The 14,931-nt window shown below is 40.9% G+C and overlaps 1 protein-coding gene across 1 annotated transcript in view; it reads right to left on the bottom strand.

Moving 5' to 3' along the window:
• Nucleotides 1–2,517: 2,517 nt before the first annotated feature.
• fam20cb (FAM20C golgi associated secretory pathway kinase b) overlaps nucleotides 2,518–14,931 on the bottom strand; it is a 61,708-nt gene continuing 49,294 nt past the window's right edge. The window contains exons 4-11 of the mRNA XM_061705931.1: nucleotides 14,637–14,729; nucleotides 8,945–9,060; nucleotides 7,219–7,399; nucleotides 7,031–7,140; nucleotides 6,293–6,374; nucleotides 5,215–5,274; nucleotides 4,977–5,127; nucleotides 2,518–4,307 (exon numbers count right to left, since the gene is read on the bottom strand). Of these exons, the coding sequence (XP_061561915.1) occupies nucleotides 4,197–4,307; nucleotides 4,977–5,127; nucleotides 5,215–5,274; nucleotides 6,293–6,374; nucleotides 7,031–7,140; nucleotides 7,219–7,399; nucleotides 8,945–9,060; nucleotides 14,637–14,729 (904 nt within the window). The 3' untranslated portion in view covers nucleotides 2,518–4,196. The remainder of the gene's footprint in view (nucleotides 4,308–4,976; nucleotides 5,128–5,214; nucleotides 5,275–6,292; nucleotides 6,375–7,030; nucleotides 7,141–7,218; nucleotides 7,400–8,944; nucleotides 9,061–14,636; nucleotides 14,730–14,931) is intronic.

Genomic DNA, 14,931 nt, shown 5'->3' with positions numbered 1-14,931 from the left:
TAATTATTATTATTATTTTTAAATCCTGCTAGAGCTTTGTAAAGTGGAAAATCACTATACATTTGTATCTGATGAAGGGATTAAAAAAAAAAACATATTCCTTATATTGTTAGTCACAAAATAGTCACATAAAGGAGGTGGAAGTGTAAAATCCATCCATCCATCCATTTTCTGAGGAGCTTCTCCTCACTAGGGTCGCGGGCGAAGTGTAAAATATTCATTGAATTCGAATTGTTTGGCCTTGGCAGAGGTCTGAACACTACCCAAGGCAATTGTTGAATCATTTGTATCTGTTGCTTTATTATGAAGTAGTGTCAAATTACACTACATTATACTGTAAGGCATAAATGTCCAACTCAGGCCCGGGTGCCAAAACTGGCCCACGATATAATTCTGGCCCGCGAGACCATATCAAATGTGTATTACATCTGGGCTGCCAGTATATAGTGCATGCACGGCTAATACCGTAATACAAATCCTAGAATGCTTTGCTCGTGTGTTAGGGCATCAGTCGAGACCGGCAAGCCCCCCCTCCTTTTTTGTTGCAGCCAATAGCAACCATGTTACTGGTCTCCTCGGGCAAAATTACACCTCCCCTTCCCAAAAATGGCCAAACGGAAGATGGGAAACAGGAGCTTTCAAGACAGATGGGAGGAAGATTACATGTTCATGTAAAGAACTGACCTGTCTGTCTTGTGCGAGGAGCCAACATGGCTGTTACAAAAGAATATAACATAGCTTTTCTTCATGCACTTTTTCGACTCCTGTCAATAGTTTCAAGGTTGGACTTTTATCGAAGGATATTATTATTTTTGAGGGTTGTTTTGTTGTTGTTGGCCTTGGAAAAAATTATTTAACCAAAAAGAAACACAAACGGCTACAGATAGAGAGACATATGATGTGTCTTTTATCATAAATTGGATTTGTCATGTGTTTAAAATATCAAAGTGTGCTAATTCCAGATTCATTATTTAAGCAAAGCACAGCCCCCGGCCTTCCCCCTAGAACCCCCTGCTGAGTGACTGCAGTGACGTTGCTTTATGGGTAATGTGGGATTTGTCATGTTTTGAACAGTGTGACCCCCTTCTGCCTCAATTTTGGCCTTTCTTTTGTTTTGGATAATTATTGCGCTGAATCAAGTCGGTTCGAGGTGGGATCTGATAAGCATCGTCATGGCTTGTTCCCATGACGATGCTTCCTCTGACAGCCTGTCTGCGGCTGGCTGCAGCGATTAGTTGTCCTCCGGTCGCTCTCTGATGGTGGTAGCTGGCTCCGCCTTCTCCATTCATGGATCACATTGTGTGTGTATAAGTACGTGTGTGTGTGGGTGTCCATCAATGAAAACCAACAAGTAGCATAAGCTGCACTGCAAGCAGAGGTTATCGAAACAAAAAATGCACAGGGAACTTTCATTTGCACTGTACTATGCAAGTGACCCCTTCATTGCCTCCACAAACGGTTACATTACTGAGTTACATTAAGGGTTGCAGTTGGGACTCATACAATCCATTTTAAACGGAACGTCACATAACTAAACCCTGTAAACATGTTATCGGACTTCCTGTGGATGCTGCTATAGCTAGCATAACTACTTGGCTGATGACATGATGTTTTGAACCTGAAGTTGCTAAAATTAGGTTTTCTTTATGGCTGCTGGCTTCGGACAAAAGTCAAATACATTTATATCCTTTTTTAATTAATAATTTTTTTTTAAAATACAAAATACGAATAAGATATGATATCACGAACACCATATTTTAAAGTAATATTTTAATGCCTTTTAATTTGTTTAAATATTTCTTAAGGAATCTTTTAATATTCTAAAGTAATATTTTAATGCCTTTTAATTTGTTTAAATATTTATAAGATATTTTTAAAATATTTTAAAGTAATATTCCCATTGGTCTAAATATTTTAAAACATTTCTCAAAAATATTCTAAAGTACTATTTTTAATGCCTTTAAATTTTTTAGCTGTGCAAAATGAAGTTGAATGATTTGGAAGTTTTGTTAAGATGTTAATTACATTTGTGGATAAGTAGGAGGAATTTTCTCCTATAGCTTAAAATGCCTTTTCCATGAAAACTAACACAAATATGCAGTTTAGCATCTGATTGGTGACCAGCCAATAACAGGGCAAACAACCATTCACACTCACATTCACACCCTTCGGAGAATTTAGGGAACCTAATTTGCATGTTTTTGGAATGTGGGAGGAAACTGGAGAGAACCCATGCCAGCACAGGGCGAACAAACTGCACAAAGGAAGGCAAAGCCAGAGATTGTAACCCCCAAACCTCAGAAACATAAGGCAGACGTGCTTACCAATCCACCACTGTACTGCTTTTTTTTGTGTATCTATCAATACATTTAAAACAAATAATCCTAGAAAAATGTAAGACCGGATTCTGCTTATTTTTTATTGCACTTTAACCATGATGCCAAGAATTGAAAAAAAAAAAAAAAGTCCACAGAAACAGTGTTCTGATGGTGAAAAACATATATTGTATGTCCTCCGTGGATCCTCACACACACACACACACACACGCACACAGACACACACACACGCAATGTATTGACACAGGACTGTAGAAAACCTTTTTGTGGAACAGATGGAATCAGCACACACTCATACAAGGACCCCCCCCCATCTCATCTGTACTCGTCTCTGGGAGGAAGTTGAAACCTTTCGGCCGTATGAAACCAGACATTCAAGTTTCTATCATTGCACAGGCACTAGATTTCTCTATGGTATATATTAAATTTCAGCCAATGACAGAACCGTCGGCTCGACCAACAGCTCAGCCGTCAAAGCTGTTGTTAATGAATCAAATGTACTGTACACCCCCAAAAATAATCTCTCCATGACAGCAACATCTGGACACCAATTATATTACAAAGAAACAATAGTACAAAACGATTTGTTTAACATTTTTGGTACTACAACCCATTTACACTCACTGGCCACAATATTAGGTACACCTACACGCACTGTAACGCATCCAAAATTCTGCTTTGACAAGGATGCTCTGATTTTAATTCATGTTTTTTTTTTTTTTTTTTTTCAACAGTTGTATAATAACAGTGGTGCAACATACAGAGAAATAGTTCTGATATTTTTTCCACTCTCATGCAGCGTAACCAGAATGTTAGAAACACCTCTCAGGATGATACAGTGCTGTTTTGCATCACTGTCAACTCCAACCACATTAATGCAAATTGTTCAATGAATAGTGCCAGTCAAAACTGAACATTTTTCTCTGCTGTATATAAAAGCTGATATTCGATACAGCCCTTGTATTGGGAGTTCAGTACATTGTGCAAGTGTACCTAATGTAGTGGCTGGTGATTAGGTGATACGAATAATAAGACAGCAGTTGGGCGTTAAGTGACACAAAGTCAGGCGGACCTTTGTTCCTCCCAATTTATTGAATATTTCCTGACCTAATAACTTGTGGTTTTGCACACAGCAATAAGCGCCCTCTTGTGGGGTAAATAAGAGAGTACACCACTTTGATGTTTTTGAGGCTGATTTTGTGCCTATTTTCGTTCTAACAATAAATATGGTTTTCGATAAATACACTCTCCTGGACATTTATGGGCAATATTAATAGACAAATTCAGGAGTTAACCTGCACTCCAATTAAAAATATTTAAACCACAAAGAGCCGTGAGAGGACATAAAATAACATAAAATATTTTCATGTAAACACAACTTAATGTTTTGGATCTTTAAGATGACAAAAAAAACAACCAGGATTCCCTCCAGGGCAACTCAATTGAATGCTCGGGATGTCATCAGTACGTAGAAACACATTTTTCAGCTTGGAAAGTCGCGCCAAGTCCCTCAGAATTCACTGAATTCAAAAGAAAAGGTCCAGAAGGAGACAAAGACAAGGCGTCTCTTACAAGACTTTCACGGTCTGCTAGTGCTGCAGTGGGTTAGTCTGGCTGCGGTGATAGTGGGTGTTTATTTTTTTCAAGAGGCCGAGGTGACGAGGGGAGGTCCAACTCAATGTACATGGTCCAAACCCAGCTCAACCTAGGATCCGTGTTTTGTCACCTGCGTCAAGTTCTGTTGCGTCTGCTAGTTTGTGACTTTCGGGCAGCTGGGCCTGAAATCGTTCACTTGGCATCAGGAGGCAAGTGAAATCCTCCCAAATCCAGTCCCATGCAGCGTCTAGGTCCTCAGGCCAGCTACCTCCGCCTTGGCCCGCTGTGGTCTGTCCACTGGCTCCCTTGGAGGTCGTTCTCCACCACGTAATCGTAGCCCTCCTTTTCAATGCATTCAACCAGCACCTGCAGAACCTGCAGAGCAAAAAAAAAGAAGCAATAGAATGACACAAAATCCAAAATGTAGACACAGCAGATAGATCTTGTTGTAATTGTAGGCTGGCCACCAGTTCAGGGTGTACCCCGCCTCTCGCCTGAAGATAGCTGGGATAGGCTCAGCACGCACGCGAGCCTAGCGAGGATAAGCGGTACGGAAAAATTCATGAATGAATGTATGTGTTGAGAATCACCGCTACAGAGTATTTTCTTGCAACAGAAAATTTTAATTACAGGTGTATCTCAGTAATTATTATGGTTATTATATCGTGGAAAACATAATTATTTCAGTACATTAATTGAAAAACTGAAACTCATTATGTAGAGTCAGTATACACAGAGTGAAATATTTCATTATTATGATTTTATATATACTTTGTATGATTATGGTTTAGCGCTTACAAAAAACTCAAATTCATCATCTCATGAAATTAGAATATTACATAAACACTTGAAAATGATATTCAACATGTAAATTAGGCAGGAATTGGCTTTAAGTAAAGTATTTAATGTGTTCAATGATTATTAAACATTACATTTGAGTTTGACTTTTTGAAATGAACTACTAAAATAAACTTCAGTAATATATCAAAGAGATGAAAATAGACAATGGTGCGATAAATAACAAAGTCTGTGAGAAGCGCTGACCTGGCGTAATCGGCGGTCCATGGCGTCCAGGTGCGGCTGGATGAGGATGGGACTGAGACGGTCCCTCACCAGGGATTCTGCCACCAGTGTGGACAGCTTGTATTCCTCCTTAGCCAGCAGCTGCAGACGCAAGTGGGTCGACTTGCGTACCCTGCACAATATCCGGGCGATTAGCCCAAGCGCTCATTCACTCACAAATCACGCGTGCGTGCTCTCATCCCCACACGTGTCATTTTACCTGCAGCACTGCGTCAGTGGCACCAGGATGGACTTCTCATCATGGGAGTGTTTCCCAAACCTACAGAGAGAGAAACAAGCTTAGAAGGTTAACACAACTTTGAATGCCTTTTTGAAGAGCCTTTTTCAGTTTGTGATTAGCCGTTACAAATGGAGTATAATCCCCAATCTGCAGGGGATGTGGGCCGAGCCCTGCCACAAATAGTGAAAATCTGTGAGTAATTTAACGCCCTCCTGAAAGATTTCATTCATCCGTTCCGCTTATCCTCACTAGGGTCGTGGGCTGCTGGAGCCTATCCCAGCTATCTTCGGGCAGGAGGCGGGGTGCACCCTGAACTGGTTGCCAGCCAATCGCAGGGCACATAGAAACAAACAACCATTCGCACTCACATTCACACCTACGGGCAATTTAGAGTCTTCAATCAACCTACCACGCATGTTTTTGGGACATGGCAGGAAAACAGAGTACCTGGAGAAAAACCACACAGGCACAGGGAGAACATGCAAACTCCACACAGGCAGGGACGGGATTTGAACTCCGGTCCTCAGAACTGTGAGGCAGATGTGCTAACCAGTCGTCCACCGTGTCGCCTCCTGAAAGATTTATAATTGCTTATTGGATGCCACAAGATGGCAGCAAAGCACTACTTTTCTATTAGACGAGGGTGAAGCAACAAGCAAATTGTCCGGGTGCATATTAACATGCGCGACACGGTGGGCGACTGGTTAGAGCCTCACATTTCTGAGGACCAGGGTTCAATCCCCGGCCTCGCCTGTGTGGAGTTTGCATGTTCTCCCCCTGCCTGCGTGGGTTTTCTCCGGGCACTCCGGTTTCCTCCCACATCCCAAAAACATCCATGAATTGACGACTCTAAATTGCCCGTAGGTGTGAATGTGAGTGCGAATGGTTGTTTGTTTGTATGTGCCCTGCGATTGGCTGGCAACCAGTTCAGGGTGTACCCTGCCTCCTGCCCGATGATAGCTGGTATAGGCTCCAGCACGCCCGCGACCCTAGTGAGGAGAAGCGGCTCAGAAAATGGATGGATGGATGGATATTAACATGCTATGTGATTTCTCACCCCCTGCCGTTGTCCAGGTGGATGATGAAAGTCTCGTTTCCAAATTTTTCAAACGTCTCATAATGATGCCGATCCATGTTTCCTATAATTGAAAATGGGATAACTTTAAGAAACAGGAATATTATGTACCGTATTACAAATGTGTGTCCATGTACAGTCAAAATATCTTGAATACATAATTCATGTCAGTAGCACACTTCAAAAAGCAAACTCATATGTTATATTGAGTCACTACACAAAGTGAAATATTAAATGATTTCATGTTTTTTGATGATTATACCTGACACCTAATGAAAACAGCAAGATTCACCATCTTGTGGTGCCCACAAGAGGGAGACATTCACCAGGACTGTGTGTCATGGGGGAGGGGCAGGAGATAAAATGGTCAAAGGGGTTGTTGGCTTCAAAGGGAGTGGTTGGCCGCTTGATGTAAAAACACTCAGTTTGTACAGGTATGTAGAGAGTAAAGTGACATGACTGGTTCTCGTGTCCTCATTTTGTTATTTACCGCATCTCCACAATCTCAAGAAATTAGGATATAAGAAACAATCAAAAAGATTTTCGTTCTAAAAATAGGTAGGAATTGGTCTTCTGAAAAGTATTTTCAATGACTCTGTATAATCTACGAGTTTAACTTTTTGAATCAAACTAGTACTTTGATAAATGAACTTTTCTATGATATTCAAATGTATTTATATGCACCTGTATAATTTATAAATGTAAAAATGTCCAACTGACCCATGAGGAAGTCAAAGATGGTCATGTCCATTATGTCCAGAAGTCTGGTCCCACTGTCGTAGGGCGGAGTTTGTTTGACCTCCTCGCAGTAGTCCGGGTCCACTTCCCATCTGAGTATTACAGAATCCCATTTTTTTACCACTGCACTGTTATTGCCTAATAGTGCAAAATAGTGGCGATTTTCGTACTCTGCCTTCTTGCGTTTGTGGTAGGAGCGTCGCCACGGGTTCCTCCAGGTTTTGCGCTTAGCGAGGGCAAGGTCCGGGAGGAAGGCGGCCAGGGATCCTTCAATCTGGTCGGGTTTACCACACAGAGCGTGCTCCGTGGAGCAGTAGTACGAACATTCCCCATAGAAACACACATTGTTCGCTGAGGAAAGGAGAACAAGAATAATGTATATTTTTTCAGTATACAGTGGTGCGAGTTTTTCTGGGTACAAGCCGTCGTTGGGTCGATTTTTAGCTTTGACTTGCCATCAACAATTTGAGCTTCGACTGCTCTATGGGCAGTGAACTCAGCTCCACTCACTTCACATCAAGTGCCATTTTGACAGATAGTGAACAGTTCTTAAAAAAAAGAGGCTTCAAGCTTTTTAAAATGCCAGTATTTGAAGCTTACTGTCAAACTAAACATTAAACAAAGATACATCTTAAGTATTTAAAACAACCACATAACTTTGCCTAGCTTAATGCTAATACACAATGCAAAACGCCATAGATGGACTAATGAATAGCATGGATAGTCCCGGTGTTTTAACCCTTGAAGCAATGCAAATTTGAGCACAAACGGTGCATCAACACATGTAGAGAAACAATATAACAATATTCATAGGCATATATTCTTTACCCTCTACAAAAATGACGAAAATAACTGCAATTTACTGAGTCAGTTACAGTAGTTGTGAAAGTCTTCTTCGGTTGTGTCTTCATGACTGTATAATACTGCCCCCCCGTGGCAAATCAAAACACATCGCAATGAATTAATCATGATGCACAGTGTTTATTCTTTACATCCTTTTAAATTAAGTTATTAATAAATGTTTTGTTAAATAAATACAATAGAGTGATATTTTCCTTATTTAAAAAAAACAAATGTTTTTTTTTGAGGGGGGGGGGGGTGATTATGAGCGTGGCCACTGAACAAATTAAACTCAAGGCACCACTTTATATGTTATAGTGAGGCCCAGTAGTCAGTTGTATGAAAAAAATAAATCAGCATTCATAAAGATGTGAATGCTCATTTTTTGTCAACTAATTTAACATGTTTTCTTTTGTGGTAGTTCTTTGCAGTGGACTGATTGGTAATAATATAATAATAATATTACCTTCGTAGACATGAGTGGGGCAGTGCAACTAAAGGAAAAATGATTAATTAATATTTTTCTGTTCAAAACTGAACATTATCAAGGTAGATTTCTTGATACAGCTCTTGCAGTGATTCCTATTAGGTTGCATAGTTGTACTTAATTAAGTAACTAATAAGTGAATGCATATTATTTATACACAACCATAGCAGGATTCTTTCCTTGGTAAGTGATGATAATGGGCTCAAAAACAAAACAAAAAAAAAGGTTCTATTCAAATTCAATTCTGCATGACTGCGCTCTCTTTTTGCGCTTTAAGAATTCCAACCACATCTATTTTACATGGGACAAAATTAATGAGCCCCGGAGGAATTTGATGACTTGTATTAATTGCTGAGACTGTGGGTAAATTCAATCCCATGAGACGCTCCCACGTGCTTGTGACCAAAAACTTGCATAGCTCATTAACTTCTGTGCTTTGATGCGAGCAAGCTTCCAGTTAGTCTCCATTTAATGAACGTCCTCAGTATTATTTTAGTCAGCGGAATTAGCTTTATACTAAGAATGTTTGCTTTCTTTAACTTCACTGAGCTAGTCGAAGTGTACCCTACCTGGTGATACGAAGAATGTCCGCCACAGCTTTTTGTCACGCGTGACATCTCGGATCTCCTTGGTCATGTTGACGAGTCTGCCGGCCACGGGAGGGACGCGGCGAAAGTCCAGAATCCTACAGGGCCGAAAGGACATACACAGGATTATTATGTTATCATCATTGTGGGTTTAAATGACTAAAATTCATGGATGAAACAGTCCAATTCCAAAACAAATAAAATAATAATACTATATTGTTACCCAAAATATTATACAGTATCCTCCTCATTTGCACATACTGTTCAAACATGACAATACAATTCTTGATAAAAATGTTTACATGAATAAACATAACATATTAATCTGATGGTTTGGTTAACATCAACTACTGAAACAGTTTCAAAGTGTAATACAACTATTATGCAATTACATTATGCATAGCAATACACTGAAATATTGAGTATACACCATTATATAAATATAGTGCACGTCAATTTTACACTTCCCACTTTGCACTAATTGTACAAATATTAATGTAGCATAATTAAACTATACTTTATGTATTACTTAGCATATATTAACATGGTACATCTTGTTGTTCTGTTTTTTCTCTGTTTCTTTTCTTAGATTAAAATGATTTTTTAAAGCCCTCCTTAATACTACTCATGGTATGTTGTTGTATTTTGTTTCTTGGTTGTACATATATTATTAAAATGAGTGTATATGTGTGATGAGTGCTGCTGTGAATTAAATAGAATCTCTCTCTCTCTATATATATATATATATATATGTCAGGGACATGTCTTAATGCTTCATCTTTTTTTTTTTTTTGAACCACTGTCAAACAGTCATTCCAGACATATTGTATGTGGTCAGGTGGAAATAAACACGGACTTGGGCTGATTCCTTTCTGCAAATAAGCATTTGATACATTGATACACGATGTCCTACATTAAATTAAGTTCTAATTAGCAAATTACAATCCATCTGTCATATTAAAATAGCATTTTTATGTTTTGTTTTTTCCACCCCAGATGGGACTCGAACTCAAAAGCCTTGGTTTAGGAGGCCAGTGCCTTATCCATTTGTACACCGGGGCTCGTCGTATTACAATGAGAGATGTCGCCACCAGGGGGCACCGTGACTACGCTGCACCGCAAAGTTAAACCACCCGGCGGTTATTGTGTGGCCTGCATTTCACGTCACAGGCCTTTTAACCTCCGCACACAGCATCCTGATGTCAAAAGCCCGGCAAGGTCTAACTTCCCCGTCCGTTCTGGGAAATTGTATTTATGCGCCAACCATTAAGGCTTTTGTGGTTCGTGCGCCTTCAGCGGGCAGTTTAAATGGAAACTCCGGTTGTGTGGTATTGTGGTGGTCGGTAAAGAAGAGATGTGTTCCTTGGGTTTCTGTGCGGATGTGTGCGTGCCAAATGTCGATTTTACGCATCTGTGGTCTTCAGTGAGACATCGGCACTGACTCTTTAACAATTAATACCCCCTGACAACTGCTAATGGACAGGGCCTGAGGGCAAAAGCAGGACAGGACAGACCAGAATAAAGATGGGAAAGTGGTGAAGAAAAAGTTGGAGGTATAGAGAAAATCTACATGAAATTAAATAAAAGAGCAACCAACCACTTTGGGTAAGATAGCAGAAAAATAGCAGTTGTCCTTACTATCTGAAGTGGGTTTTTTTCCCTGCCAGCTTGTCTTCAAATGGCAATGTATTAAACCGTCCCCCCCCTCAAACACACACACACACACACACACACACACACACACACACACACACACACATACACACACACACACACTCACACAAACTCCCTATTATAAATGCATAATAAATGGTTTATTAAAAGAAGGTTGTACAATATTTAATCTTGTATGTTTTGGTACCTGCTGACTGCTCGCTCTCTTTTTTTCCACCTGAAGCGAATCCAATCACATAATGAAGTGTGTTAATGGCAGTGTAGCCCATAAGAGAAGCGGCGTTGGCTGTTAGTGCTGCTTTAAAAGGAGGCTCTGTGTGGCTACAGGCCCCCTGGGAGGCAGTATAGCCTCGCTCTGCAGCACCAGCAGCAACCGCTCTGCAGCCAAGGTCTAATTTAGAACAGACAAAATAAGGGAGAAAAAAAAATAAAGTGCTGCTTTTGGCAAACCCTGCCTGGCTTATATTTAGAATGGGCGCAGGGCCTTTCATGCCTTTGGTTTCCTCCTCTTCCCTTCCCTTTCACCCACACACACACATGTGTTGCCAGTATGTGTGTGTCGAGAAGAGCACCAGATGTGTAGCAGACTGTTGACAAAAGCTGCCGCTAATGCAATTTATGCAGAAGTGTGTCATTGCGCCTGAAGGAAGGAAGCGAGTGGATTCACCATCGCGGCCCCCGCCACGATGGTGCACATGTGGACGGACAAGTGTTGTAACCTCACTCTCGTCTGGAAAAGGAAAACAAAACAAAACACACACACACACAATAGCATTTCTGCTACAGCGCAATGCTTTGTAGCCTCCCGGTGCTTCCTATCTTTTTATAAAGCTTCCCTCGAGCAGGAAGAGTCAAGGAGCGTGCTGCTTAGCTAAGTAAGGAGGATGCAGTCTTTGTTCGCTCGGATGCTTGCTGTGGGAGGGCCGCATTCATTCTCGGTGACAAATGGCCTCTCCGAGCTCGGGGCTTCTCTGTACAGCGCTGTGTTTTTTGAGAAACCAAGATTGATGGAGGCAGTGAAAGCGAAGAAGTATAAAAGCAGTAAAAGTGGAAAACATGGAAGGATTCAATGGCTTCAGATGCCAAGTAAAATAACACAGCAAGACAGAGGACCTTCTGCTCAGGGTGCTCCTCCTTCTCGTGTGGCTGTAACCTGCATTACATAAGGAATGCTTTCCACCACCAGTATTTTTTTGCCTTGTTGTGATGTGGAATGGTAAACCCCGATCTGCAAACATAACCCTAGGGCTCTGGGACTTAGGAGTTTTATTTGTCAAGATGATTTTACTTTTTCTTTTTTTAGCAGCAGCTTCCATTGTGAAAAGCCTGCTAACGCGCACTGCTTATTTACAGTGAAGCCCCACGTATTCATACTTGGGCATCTCTGAATTTGCCTATTTGCAGAATTTCTTTTAAGGAACCTATCCTCTGTTATTCACTGAAAAACTCACCGATTTATGCTTTTCTACTCATGCCAAAAGCAATAAAAGTATTACTTTGGCACCGTCTTGTGGCATAGTGGTACCAAAGAACTATGTTGATGTGAATTGAGGTGGTTTATTTAGATGATGGTAGTGCTGTGCCAGCATCTTGTGACAGCTTGGTACCAAGGAACTATGTTGATGTGAATTGGGGCGCTTCATTTAGACAAAAAGTAGTTGGTTTTTTTCTCTCTGTCTTATGGCAATTATAAAACTTTTTTGGGGGGCATCGATTACTTACAGACTTTCACTATTTACAGCAGGGCTCCGCCCCTATTCCTCACAGAATTGGTGGGGTCTACTATACAAACAACATGGCTGCGAAAAGGGGGGAGCTGGTTTACAAAAGCACAGTCAGTTTTGCTATATTTAAAGACTTCGTTTTCACGTTATTTTCTGTATGACAAGAAAGAAGGCAATCACAGACTCAATCGTGGTGAACATTGCTAAAGACATCCATCCATCCATTTTCTGAGCCACTTCTCCTCAATAGGGTCGCGGGCGTGCTGGAGCCCATCCCAGCCGTCATACACCCTGAACTGGTTGCCAGCCAATCGCAGGGCACATAGAAACAAACAACAATTCGCAGGCACATTCACACCTGCGGGCAATTTAGAGTCTCCAATTCATGCATGTTTTTGGGATGTGGGAGGAAACCGGAGTGCCCGGAGAAAACCCACGCAGGCACGGGGAGAACATGCAAACTATACACAGGCGGGGCCGGGGATTGAACCCGGTTCCTCAGAACTGTGAGGCAGACGCTCTAACCAGTCGTCCACCGTGCCGCCTTGCTAAAGACATAGTGCCAATTTTTATGTAGATTTGTCCCCATTGGAAAGTTTTGACCCAAGGTATGGGCTTCCAAGCTGCAAATATTTTTCCAATGTCGCATTTGCCTGACCTGTATAAAATACCGTGAGAGAGCTGCAGGTGTTGCAGCTCTCTCACCCTTCAACAAAGGCCATATTGGCCATGCAGTTTGATTGCATTTAATACTATTGTTAATGCTAATTGTTGAACATTTTAAATGTTAATTTATTAAGGCTGTTTTGACAGAAATGGCATTTTACCAAGAGGAAGTACTTATTTTCACATTATCTGGAAAGAAAAAATAATCTATAATTTCAGTGGATGTTAATGCAAGTTGATGCGGTGGGGGGGGGAAAAACATGCTGGAAAAAAAACTGTTTCAAAGCTTTCTTGGTATCAGAAGAAATAAAGCAATAGGCAGAAGGCGACAAAACAAAACACAAAACTAGTTTGGAATCAAGTCATTGTCATTTGCTTTTTCTACAAGCAAAAGGGGAAACAGTGATTAAAACGGAAAATGAGATTTTTGTTGAAAAAAACTAGATATTATTTTAAGGCCATATCGCCCCAGCTCTAATGTAACGGTATAACCTGCATTACATTAAAAATAATAATAAAAATTTTTTTCCACCAAGCAGTCCAGTTTGCCATGTTCTGATTTGGAAGGGTAAACCCTGATCTGGCAACCCTAACCCTGAATTAAATTCCCTACATATGGACGTCGCATAAATGGTGTGCCTACCCTGAGCAGGGTTGTTTGCTTTGCTTGGGAGAACCTCAGCAGTGGTATCTGTCCAGCAACCAGACTCCGTGTTTGCCAATACTTTTTCGGTACTGCAATTTGCGTCCGTTTATGCTAATTCAAGCATTGCTGTCAAGCAGCTCAAAAAGATAATTCCGACATTAGTATTCTAATCTTTATGTAAAATAATGGGTCATAATCCAAAGGCAAAGGTGCCCTTCACGTCAAGTGTTCTGCAGATTTGTTGTCTTCCCTGCCAGGTGGTTAATGAGCTGACATGAGGAGGCACAGATTAGCAATCAGGGCCCAAAGTAGAATCAGCATGACGTCAAACAGGACATTGTTCCTCCAAAGCGAGAATGATTCTACTTGACCTTCTTGTCACCAAAATCAGAGAGACATTTTTGTGCAAGAAGGACTGCTTTGGGACTTATTGCTTCCATTAAAACGTGAATAATGCTAAGTAGTGTTAGTTTGACTGATGTTTGTAGTGTTTTCCCCTTTCGCCCTGTGTGTCGTGGTGGAAACGGAAACGGAATGGAAGGCCATTCATTGGCACCGACTGCCTCGTTGTTGTCAGAGTGAGCACTTCTGCTTGTAGCATTTTTTTTTTTTAAATGTAGTTAACAGTTCAACTTTGGTCAACAAGAGGTCCAAATTTGCAGAATGTCTTGAGATGCTCGCTTTCCCAGGACGTAGTGCGTGATGTCGCTAATTGCCCCTACAGAATGCCAATCAGTTCAAACTGCCATATTGCATTCACCTGTGCTTGAAAATAGCTTTTGTGATTTGAAGACTGAAGTCCTCCAAGTCTAAATGTCTCTCAAATTTAGGGGCCTGTTGTCAAAGCTGTATAGAGAAGTGACCCTCAAACAAGTCTAACCCACATAGAAGTGCCAATGTTTATTTTTTTCAGAGTTTCTATAAGAGGCTGGAATTTTTCTTGGATTTCGATGCGCCGTCTTACCTGTCGAGGTGAAAGGCAGCGATCTCAGCGTTGTGTCTCTCAAAGTCGGAGAAATAGAAGAAGTCTGGGGGTGTCTCTTGTTCACGAGTTTGCCTAAAGGGACACAGAACAACGTAGATGTACACAAACTATATGATTTCAACAGCATTTATTCAACAAAATAGCCTAAATTTAAAAATGCAATACTTCACGCCATGTGTTATTCTGATCTTTTGTTTCTACAACAATGTCCACTCTACAGAAGGCCAGTTAAGGACTCAACACTGCATTATTACACCTGTGTAGCTATACTTTC

The sequence above is a fragment of the Phycodurus eques genome, chromosome 19, assembly GCF_024500275.1.
Source record: "Phycodurus eques isolate BA_2022a chromosome 19, UOR_Pequ_1.1, whole genome shotgun sequence".
Taxonomy (NCBI): Eukaryota; Metazoa; Chordata; class Actinopteri; order Syngnathiformes; family Syngnathidae; genus Phycodurus; species Phycodurus eques.
Note: the sequence above shows the minus strand (reverse complement) of the source record. Positions and strands in the feature narration are given on the sequence as shown.